This window comes from Saccoglossus kowalevskii, chromosome 18 (assembly GCF_978046115.1).
Source record: "Saccoglossus kowalevskii chromosome 18, keSacKowa6.1, whole genome shotgun sequence".
NCBI lineage: Eukaryota > Metazoa > Hemichordata > Enteropneusta > Harrimaniidae > Saccoglossus > Saccoglossus kowalevskii.
Window position 1 is genome coordinate 16753904 of NC_140658.1, and position 12238 is coordinate 16766141.

The window sequence follows — 12238 nt, forward strand, 5'->3', positions numbered from 1 at the left end:
CCCCAAAAAATGTGTTGCTAACTTTTTGTCCATATTTTTTTCTAGGCTTATAGGTTGATTAAAATTTACAAAAACACACGCAGGTTTATTTTTTAATGTGGTCATATTAAATTTGCAAAGAGTTAAAAACACCATTGGAGTCAAAGAATTTGTGACTTGCAATGACAACTGGAAAATTTTACTAATTACACAAATCTAAATCTAAAATGGAAAACTGCTAAAAGAAATCAGTTGTCATAGCAACACATATCAGACCAGACTTAAGTCGCCACACAATATGCATACAGTTTTAACAGCCCCATATCACACAAGGTTAATTCAACGCTATATGAATATTTATTAAAGCAGTGAGTTAATGAGGCAGGTGACGACTACTTGAAATGTCACACACTGGGTTTTTACCTCAATATCTCCATTCTGAAACAGACAAAAGATATGGAATTATGAATACATGCGTTTTAATTAATGCACGTTCGCTGAAAGGGTTGAAAAATCCAACAATTGGACAGGTAACAAGACGAGCAGCCTATCCGCTGAGATAACTCCGCTGTTAGCAATGCACATTTCAATTAAAGAACAGAAGATATCATTAGAAAATGAACAATATGTATAGTATCAAAACAATCAGACTTGCGGTTTTCAACAAGAAGTGGAAAATATCACCTTTTACCAAAAATTACAAAAATATTCATCAAAATTAGAGAATTGAAGATACCGTATTTGTCTTCAGTTAAGCGCCACCTTCAATTAGGCGCCAGTGCCACAAAAACTTTGTATTTTACACCTCAATTAAGGTAGAGATGCAGTTTATTTGGCTTGCTTTTTAATTGAGTAATTAGACAATGAAGATGGTATTATATATCCAACATGTTATATATTTTCTGAAAGCTTATTATACAAACTTTGTAAAACTTGTCTTTATTTTAAATATCCAGAATGCGTTTTTGATTTTGGGTCAAAAATATGCTTTTTTGGACAAAAGTGGTTTAAAAAAAATTAGCTTAAAAACTTCAAGTCCGGTTGTGGGTAAAATTACATCACTAGATACCTTGGTATACTACTAATTCAAATGCGTCCACTCATCTCTCTAACAGCTTTCAAAGTCGCACAGCATGACCTCAAAGTTCACTCTTTTCTATTTTTGCATAATTTATATATCCATGTTAATTGCGGACTTGTTATTTTTGTTCCACTCGCCGTAATAAACTGTCCGGACGCATTTTGAAGGGGGAACACCTTGTCAATAATGTGTGAAATTTTCGAGGCAATTGGCCAAAGCGTCTATCAGCTATTTTAAATTAAAACCCAAGAATTCACCAAAAATAGAAGACGAGAAAAAGGCTAATTTGCATATTTGCGCGTTAAACCAGGAATTACTGCTTTGTCATACTTTGTCATACTTTCTAGACTATTGAAATTGAAAGTTAATGTATAGACAGTCATTTTATGTAAAATCGTTGGACCAGAACAACTGCTCTTGAATATATAAATCAGAAACACGTCATTCGTACCAGTGTTTTGGTGGGGTCGGTAAAAACACGTGTCAATGCTCAGTAAACATTACGTCATTTCATGAATTATTAAACAGGGGGCGGTCCTAGGAAGGTGACCTTTTATCACGATCAAAACATCATGGCTTCTCTTCGATGTATTTTCAATAAAAAATCTACAAGTATTTCAGAGCCTGTGGTTTACCGTGAAGAGTACAAAGTGGGATATTAAATTATTTATCCTCGATGCTTTTTATGTAGTATTGAGAACCAACTCCAGGAAGCTAACGCACAATAATGAATAATCGCGTAATCCTAGAATCGAAACGCGAGGCACAGAAGTTTTGTTCAGCGTCTCCAATCCCATTTTTCCCACTGCAACATATTTGTTAAAAGAAATATTTGAATTCTGTTCGTTTTTTAAGAAGGCAATTTTTTTATTTTTTCCATTTTGGTAACGCCTTATTCAGGGATTTTCTAAGACAGTCGCATACAATCAGCGCACGGATGTACGTACAAAACATGCTTTTGTACTACCGGCGACGGTCGCCTGCAAGAAGAGAGCTCCAGCTCCTAACGTAAAAGTTTTAAAATTTCGATCAGTTTTAAATAATTTGTGTTGGAAATTTGACATGTTTTAAGAGTGCAAAATTAAGGTGCATTTTCGAGCGGTCGAATTTTTCTGAATAGAAATCAGCAAATGAAAAAAATAGGAGTGCTAAACAGTGTGTTCGTTAGTTTAAAAAAAAATGGAATGTCCGTCAAATTGACGTAAACTTCCCCATTTTTCACGGAAAAAGCAAAGGTCGTGGCCGAGTTGCAGGCTAAAAAATCATCAATCAGTAAGTATTATGACAAGGAAAACAAAACATCAGACGCGGAGAAGCGGTCAGCGCGTCAAAAGAGTTGTTACCGAAATGTATCAAGTTACCTCTCTCTGTGATTTATTTTTCATTGAAATTATTTGGTTGTTTTCAATTAATTTTAGCGTACCTCTGCAATTTAATTTAGCATTGTCAGTTGTTTGCTTCATTGAATTAAACGGAGTTCGTCCGGTTGCAAACAAAGCTGTCTCGCACCACCTAGCAAAACTTGCGAATGATCGGAAAGTTTGTATCTTCCCGACCCAGTGCAATAGATCCGGTTAGAATCAAAGCTCACGTGTCCCTTATTTTAGGGACCAGATTCTGCCGTAAATTCGGGATGGGATTTAGAAAAAAATAAAATAGGACTTTTAAGGTGTATTTTGGCGTCATTTTCGGACATTTCAATCATTCCTGATGTCTAAAATAGAGTCCAAGTTTTACCGTAGTCATTGACGCCTATTCAAGAGTATGATGTTTATTATGACTAGCGTGAATGGGTAAGCTTCGTTTCGACAATGAGCTGTTATCACTGTAAACAATGTTAAATTATTCTTCACATGCTCAGTTTATTTTTTGAGAACAATTATTTAAAAATAAAATCTCTCAGTCAATCAGAAACTCGGATTCACGCCTTCAGGGAAAGTCACGTTTGGACGCTCACATCAATTTTGTTTTTCGTTCGGCGGGCTGATGCCTTCAGTGTAGCTTTTGCCTCTTCCGACATAGAAATCATCTGAATCTTCTTTCTACCTCTCTTTCTTTTCACACCACGCATAATGTAATGATAAAAATTAGGAAAAAACGCTGAGGAAATATAATGTTTGGTTTGCTAGCGAGCGATAACTGATTTGAGAATAATTGCACATGCGCGTGAATTGAATGAACTATGACCCGTACAATCTCGATTTGCGTATTGTCAATCAAAAGTCCTGTTATTTGATTACTCATGCAAATTAGGCAATTGGACATAAACATTGCCACGTGTGAGTGTTTTTTATTTTTAATCAGAAAATAACCAGCAATTTTAACGGTGTTCTAATAAGAATTCATTGGTCAAATTTTCACAGAATGTTCTTTAGATAAAAATCTATACAAAAAACGAAAAAAAATATTTTTGATTGAAATTCACAAATAAACTGCATCTCTACCTTAAGCGCCAGACAAAGTTGAAATTTTGGCACGTAATGATCGTGAATTGGACGCCGGCGGATCGACTACCGGTTACCGGTTCGTAGCGATGGACGCGATCGCGGAAGTCCCTCGCTGTTACTGTACGAATGGCTTTTATGTAAAAAAAATTGGTTTTGTTTCTAACAATTTTTAAGAAATCGGTCTATAATCTCTTGAAACATGTCTTTTTAGTCTACTGTAGAAAATATCAGCGTGGTTTTTAATTTCCCAGTAAGTCCATAAAAACGAAATTAAAACAACGCGAAAATGTTCTGTTTCAAATGCGCTGTTGTCACAGTAAACAGTGTTAAATTATTCTTTAAATGCTCAGTTTACTTTCCAAAATTAACTAATTTCTTGATTTGAAAAAAAAAATCATGCCGTTTTTCCCACCAAAATCAAAGCCAAAATATCGCAAACATCGGCAAATCACTTCCGCATTGCGTTCATACATTATTTAAATGAGCTATGGTAATTTGATCACGTTGGCATCATCCAGCATTTTGATTGGTTAATTAACGACTTGACCTATCAGGTGAAAAAACGCGTTCCAGGTCAAGTCCTAGACAGGAAGCATGGCAGACATTGAATCGCGCCGAGCGTTTACATGCGACCAGAATCATTCGCTTACGATGAAATTAAGTTGAATTTTACTTGCATTTTATTTTTTGTACGTTAACTACTACTGAGTAATAATCGTAACCGTGGAATGCAGCATGACCGGATTTTGCTACCGTGATCATTGACTACTAAGCGTTGAATTTGTGTTTGTTTTATTTTTCTGTTGATTGTAGGGCAAACTGTGAATGTTTTCTAAAGAATGATATTTTTTGTATAACTTTCTAAACTGTCTGAAAACGGGTCATTTACTCAGTATTTAAAATAAAGGCTACAGTGACTAAGCGTCAGACTGTAATGTAAAATATTGTCAATAATCTATCACCAGAATGGAGCAAAAACAATGGCTTGTAACACAGTTACCGGTACTAGAACTTGAAGTGCTTGAAATAAGCGCCATTTGAAACAAAGTTGCTCAAATTTAACCACAAATAAGTGCCACCATGACATGAAAGTGTAACAAAGTGGCGCCTAATTGAAGACAAATACGGTATCATCATGAAATGAACAAATCTAAGAGAGGTCTACCCAAGGTACATATACACCAAGTATCAAAGCATTCAGGCTTGTAGTTTTCAAGAAGAAGTCGAAAAAGTAAAACATTGACACGAACGACGAGGGACAATCCCTCATATGATAAGCTCCGTTCGACAAAGTCGACAGCGGAGCTAAAAAAAAAGGGCAGTAAACCTGACAATCAAAGAAATTTTATCTAAAAGCAACTCACCTCCTGAGAAAGTGGATTCAGAGCATACTGTATGTTGCATTCGCCAACAATTCCAAGATGGCGGATCACTTTTATTGCCGTGGTTCGTAGTTTATTATACTCTATATTGGTTAGCGTCTGGCTCGGAGCCACTACGATAGATTCGCCAGTGTGGATGCCCAAAGGATCAATGTTCTCCATATTACAAACCTATGAACGAGAGGAAAGTTTAAAAACATTTGTTCATTAACATTTACTGAGTTTTCTCCTGCCCGTAACTATGTTAAACATTCAACTCATAAGAAACCCTGCAACGTACCACACCACACTGCAGTACAGTACACAGAAACTTGCGTGGTCTGTTGTAAAAATGTCCCAATTTGTCTGTGTAGGAAAGGTTGATTTTGCCGTGTAGATGTTCGATAGCTCGTCAGAATCACCCACTCTCGTATGGGAATCGAATGATGGACTTATAACTTGATAATAGTCTATTTAAAATAACTAACTTGCAATAATACAAGATGTCCATTTGAATTGTTTTATGCTAATGTAGTCTATCGGCACAATTTTGGCTTCAAGAAAATCAAACATTGCAGTGTTCTTTAGAAAATGATTTTCAGATTGATAAAACAGAACTCACTGTGATACAATTGTCATAGGCGTCTCTCACAACCTCATACTCGACCTCCTTCCAACCTTTCAATGATTTATCCACCAATACTTGATTAGTATGTGAAAATGCCGTGACTGCCAGCTCTCTTAGTTCCTCACTGTTGTCAGCAAATCCTGATCCCAATCCACCCAGCGCATACGCTGCTCTCACGAGTACTGGGTAACCAAGACGTTCTGCTGCCTGTACAGCCTGTAAGTAGAATCAAGTCGATACAATTGTTAACTTTATATACAAAGGATATTGCAATTGTAAAATGATAATGAAATTCGACAAATTACGAGTGTAATATTTGATAATTTCTAATGTTTCATGTCAACTCAGGCAGTTGGAGATATTATCACTTAGGAATACAAATGATTTTGAAGAACGAGGTATCAGAACTCACTGCTACCTCAAATGAAACCATACAAAAGTACTGTGCTATGTGATTTCAGTTAGTTGTAGCAGAAATATTGTGCAATTATGTATGTAACAATACGTTTACTCTATTACTGTAAAATACTTATTTTGGGGAGGAAATTTATGTTTGCTGAAGTGATGATTCAGTGAAAATAGAATCAAGCAAATATATCAGTAGTTACATACAAGTTACCAATGAACATAAACTCCATACAGAACACCCAAAAAGTCTTTTCAGCAAAAATTAATTCCAGCTAAAATGAGGTGTTTCAATCCCTGAATTTGCATAAACATTTTGATAAAAATGACCTCTGACCTCACCTCATCCACTGTATAAGCAGCTTCACTGGGGGCAACTTGTTCCCCAATTTCTTTCATTTTATCAGCAAATATTTTTCTGTCCTCCGTAGCAACAATGGCTGAGACAGGAGTTCCTAAGACGCGTACATTGAATTTGTCTAACACGCCTTGCTTTGTTAAGCTGAGACCACAATTCAACCCAGTCTGCCCACCAAATGACAGCAAAATACCATCGGGACGTTCACTTTGTATAACCTGAAAAAAAAAATTACAAAGCATTACATATGCAAAGAATTCATTAAAAAATCAAAATTACATGCTTACGAAATAAATTTAGGCATTGTAATACATATTCTCAAAAACAGGCAGGTACTGTATTCCACATTTAAACCAAATAGTTTTAAAAATATTGAATTAACTGAAAAATTAATTAAATATGCAAATGAAACATTAAACTTTTTACCGCAAGTTTTCATCACAAACTAGTCCATGTTTACATTCTGCACTTTCCTTCAGAAAAATTGAAAATTGACTCAAATTTTGTCCGCTGGCTCCAAAATTAGGGATCATTCCAATAAATCTGGGCGAGAAAGTTTGGTGTTGAAAAAGTGAAAGCACTACAGTTAGCGCTCAACACCACATGAACCTATCCCTCACAAATGTTTTTACAGGGTTATTAAATTTGAGAAATTTTAGACAAAATTTGTCAATTTTACATATTTAAGACATTTTTACATACAAAAGTTCATTTAAATCAAGATAATGTTGTTTTTCTTTGGGGGGGGTTACAGATAAACACCAAGATGAAAAGATTTGATCTCAACATGAACAGCCATTTTAGAAATTAAAAGTCATTTCTAAAGAAATATTTTCTCCTACAAAGTCATAAATGCATAAGACTTTCATCTGAACTTACCTGTGCTACATATTCCGGTGTTATCGGAAGAAAATAAACTTTATCTGCCAGACCTTTGGATGTCTGTATCGTGGCAATATTTGGATTGACCAATAAAGTATGGACGCCTTCTTCCTTCAGAGCTTTTATGGCCTACAAATAAAGAAATGAAAGTCAAATTTTATTAAAACGTTTTTTCCAAGAAATAGAATCATCCTTCCTAGCGAAACACATTTTCTATACTTTTCTCTAATTTCACTCAGTATCAATTTTGAAATAAATAAACAACACTTCATGCTTCCTATTTGTTCAGATCACCGATATAGTATTTATTTATAAGCAACTTTTACAGAAATAGACCGCTTTTGAATAGAAATATTTTTCTGGGAGGTGCTATCAAATAATGGCAGTGAACAGGTTGATGATAAAAATAGCATGCCGTATCACTATACCTGTGATCCAGAGTAATCAAACTCCCCAGCCTGGCCAATAGACAGGCCTCCTGATCCAAGGATAAGCACTTTCTTTGGCTTAACATCCATGATGACCGAGATGTCAGGTTTGTATGTCATGGCACTGTGGAGACGTTCTTTTATACTTGGCCTGAAATGAAATGAACCAAAAAATGCAATGAAATAAATTGTAGGTGCAATGGTAGTAATATTTTAAATGTTTTCAAAATGCTGGTTACATGATTTGGGGAACAGTTTTTGTCGAACTCTGGAAATTGCAGGTCCTGTCCCATTCATTGACAAAATGGACCTGTTTGGCTACCTGCTAAGCTACCAAGCTCACGAAGGAGGAGGGGGCGGCAAATCGACAAATCCGGTCAGCAGAAACACAGTTTTAGGCTGTTATTTCACTATTATTACCAATTTCAGTTTAGTACCACACATACCACGTTCAGTAACCTGGCAACCATGTAACAACACCCAGAAACTCAAAACTCGTCTATTGCATAAATTAATAAGGCATCTGCAATACTTTTGAACACACTTTCATCCGCTTCTATTAACAGATAAATTCTAAATTTGATCACCGGGATTCCATTTTGATTCAAAATTCCCACAAATATTAGTCTTCTTAGAGGACAAACTGGTTGCTACATACCCTTGTATATCACCTCTCTTAGCAGCTCTCACAGAGTCCATAAAAATATCAAACAGAAACTCCAGGTCTTCGGGACCAGCCATTGCTTCTGGATGAAACTGAACACTGAAGAAAGGCTTACTGTTATGGATTATCCCCTCATTGGACAAGTCGTTGGCATTGGTGAAGAGGACAGACCAATCAGAAGGCAGAGTTTTAGCGTCCACAGCAAAGCCATGATTCTGCGTAGTAATATAACAGCGATCAGTGCCGTTGTGAATGCACGGTTGATTGTGTCCACGGTTACCATACCTGCAAAAAACGAGGAATTATTTGTTCAGGATTTCATTGCTCCAGTGTACAATGTTAGAGTTGAACATATTAAAGATCTGACTTCTTAACTCAACAGTATTATTCCAAGTGAAATAACAGAGTACAGATATCCCAAAGATTGGGTGGCACCAAAGTCAGAAAATAAAGTGGCCATCCAAAACTATAAGAAATAGATTTCAGTCTTATTGCTATTTTGTAAAAACTGAAACTTTCAATAAAATTAACTAAAGATCTGAATTAAGAATAATGTTCAATAAAGACAATCCATGGAAAGTGGGTCAATGTGCAGAGCTTTGCAATCCCACTTGTGACTGATTTAAGAATCCTAATTTATCCTAGTTTATTGTGTTAATAAGGGCAATGCAAATTTGAATATTTCAATGACACATCTGAAAATCATGAATATTCATGAGATGAGACTGAGATTAATTATATTCCTTGCAAGTTCATCACGACTTACTTCAGTTTGTAGGTTTTAGCATCAATTGCCAATGCTGTTAACTGATGTCCAAGACAGATACCAAAGACAGGTTTTGGATTTTTTTCATTCAAAATGTTCCGGAGATTCTCAATAGTTACGGAGCACGACTCCGGATCACCAGGGCCATTACTCAAAAATAAACCATCAAATTCTGCAGAAAAAAAAAAATCTTTATTTACTGAATAATTTGGACAAAAACAAACATGCACAATTATTATGTATCATGGGTAATTTAACAAACTCCAGTGTAATTTGACCTTACCTTTGCTGTTCAGCTTGTAATCGAGCGGTACCACCGTGACACAAGCACCTCGCTTGGCAAGGCAACGTATTTGATTATTCTTTATGCCGCAATCAACAGCGACTATTTTGATCGAGCCAGATTTGTTGTACGTTACAGGTTTCTATGAAAATAAAACGATCAATAACAACGTGGTGGTGGAAATCTAGAGATTCGTATATCAAAGATGATATATTTTAGACCCCCAATGTAGCAAAGAAAAGTGTAATTGACATCAAGAAAAAAGGATTTTTGAAGATGTCTTTGAAAATGTCAGTGAAATAAAACCAATTGAGGTATACTAGAAATCTGAAGTGAAATTGAAGGAAGAAGTGGACCATGAAAAACTCAGGGGAGGCGTGATGGCAGAAAAACTTTGCAAAATATTTTCCCTTAACTTAATTTCGTGCTTATTTTAGTCAATTCACCGTAATTTGTTATTTCTTCTGTGTGTAATATTTTTTTTCTTAAGAAATAGACATGCAGGATTATTTTAAATCTCGCCACCCCCAAAGTTTATAATGATCCACCCTTAATGGATTATATCAGAGGTACATTACTTGGGGTTTGCAACGCGCATAGTACTGTATGGTGACATCATGCCAAGATCCCATTTAAGTCTCTTCTCGTAGATAGCGAGACTGATGCTACGACCTTCTGACATGACATAGGCAGTTTGTAATAATCAATAAAACATGTATTACCACATTCATAGTGAAACAAATTAATACATCGAAAATGTACAGAAAATAAAGTTATCGTAATCCGTCATATCGTGAGCAGATATTTTGGTACACCTGGACATTCCAGAATCCTAGTTACCTCGGGCATGCGCATTCGCATTTTTCTGAGTTGGAATGCGTATGCGAGAGCGAGATTGAAACGGGATCTTGGTATCATGTCACCGTAGTTGCAAACCCCAAGTAATGTACCTCTGGTTATATTCATACATGAAGTAGTGAAAATAATAAAATTGGATGTTTGGAATGTGTTACAATTACCATTAAATTTGTTAACCATGTTTGTTTTATTTTGAAAATATTCACATTTAAACTGTTTAGATACAGCGACAAAGTAGCATTTTCACGACTGTTTAATACTTACGTTAGACGAGACTTCAGAAACTAAGTGACGTTTATTTGGATCATCCAAAGATATACTTTCAGGATTTGTTCCATCAATAACAACCTACAAAGTAAATTAGTCATGGCATATGAAATTGGATCTATTTTATGTCTTGCATCAGAATACAAATTTTCTTAGTGGTGTTATACGATATCTGATCACAACATGTATTAATATTTTACAATTAATATAACTACAAATCTTGGTTTTATACAAAATTTATCAGAATTTTTGAGAATGCAGGAATTTTATAAAACAAGGGAACATGCCATGGCCATGCACCCCCTTACCCCTGGGGAGCAGATTCTCTGGCAACCATAAAATTCTGATTGACCAGGGATCACATGTGGCCACAGTCCTTAACTGTGACCTGTCTGATAGTAATTCTGGCCCCAAGGAAGCCATAGAATGCTTGATTTTAACTTAGAATTATTAAATACTCCACACCCTGGTAGAGAGAACCCCATCTCCCCCACTTGGTGGCGCCGCTAAATTGCAGTACTCCCTCTTGCAGTTTTATTCTAGAAAAACTCACAATCACAACCATTTAGCAGACTGAATCTTTTAAAATGAATTAATTAAGGGAACTGATCATTACCACCCAGCCGGTTTCCTGTGAGTTTGACTCGGTTTACCGTACCGGTCGTTGCTTTACCGTACCGGTCGTTGCTTTACCGTACCGGTCGTTGCTTTACCGTACCGGTCGTTGCTTTACCGTACCGGTCGTTGCTTTACCGTACCGACCGTTGCTTTACCGTACCGGCTGGACAATTACCGACTATTTATCACCTTCGATTAATGAATGCATGGTAAACAAAGCCCCGGTAACTGATCGGCGCCCTGCCGGTAACCGTGAGTCATGCATAAATTAATTGGGCATTTTGCAAACAATAAGAATTTTTTTTTACCCATTGAAAGTGAATAATTTGAAAAGGACATGACTTGTACAACAGTGTTACGTCCCAGTCGACTATAGGACTCGATGGTTTAATGATTTGTTTATATTTGCCAGTAGCTCACACAGTAGAAAGAAAGTCGGACAACCATCGAAATATAAATAAATTAAATAAAAAAGTCTTTCTGAAATTCTTCGCATGTGTTTCTTTCAATATACGTGTGTTATTCACATATTCATGATCGCCTGCACACTACACAACGACAGTCCTACATCGTAGCTTACCCACGACGTTGAATATAACGTCCCAACCTGTCGCATGAATTCGATGATACTTGCATAATGTGCCAGCATGACTCGCTTGGCCTAGCTCACATGTATTTAAATTCGGGCTTGGGCGTTCGAAAATCTGCTTTGATACTTTGTTGACAATAACATGCGCAACGCATGCACGTAGTCCAGATAAAATTCAAGTGCGTAAAACGGAATTTGACCTTGCTCTCACACCCAGTGCGAGCGATGTATTTGAACATAGTTTGTTGTGGGTATATTCTACAAGTATTATCGATGACTTTGTGTCAGAGTGACTGTATCATTGAAAAATGCGTTTCGAGACGAAAAACAGACTTGTGTTTTTCCGAATGAATCCTCAGTTTCACACGTATTGTTTTCTTGTGAACGACTTAAAAGTGTCTCTGGCCACATGGGGTTGTCGGTTTTGCGTTTAAAGTACAAGTTAAGTGCCGTCGTTAACACCCAATTGATAAGCATAATATTTTTTTTCTAAAAATATACGAAACAAAGGCTAAAATGGGTATAAATCGAGGTAACACTGAATGACAAACCACTCGTCTTCAGTATCACTGGACACCACATCTATCTCCACTCGCTCCCGACTTTAATTTTTCAAGTATTTCT

General features: G+C 36.3%; 1 protein-coding gene across 1 annotated transcript in view; it reads right to left on the reverse strand.

Annotated features, from left to right (window-relative positions):
• The window catches only part of LOC100373224 (multifunctional protein CAD-like), a 69813-nt gene that overhangs the window by 44420 nt on the left and 13155 nt on the right, over positions 1-12238 (reverse strand). The window contains exons 4-12 of the mRNA XM_006819504.3: positions 10405-10488; positions 9283-9424; positions 9000-9171; positions 8228-8518; positions 7570-7720; positions 7139-7270; positions 6244-6477; positions 5491-5712; positions 4872-5060 (exon numbers count right to left, since the gene is read on the reverse strand). Coding sequence (XP_006819567.2) covers positions 4872-5060; positions 5491-5712; positions 6244-6477; positions 7139-7270; positions 7570-7720; positions 8228-8518; positions 9000-9171; positions 9283-9424; positions 10405-10488 — 1617 coding nt within the window. The remainder of the gene's footprint in view (positions 1-4871; positions 5061-5490; positions 5713-6243; positions 6478-7138; positions 7271-7569; positions 7721-8227; positions 8519-8999; positions 9172-9282; positions 9425-10404; positions 10489-12238) is intronic.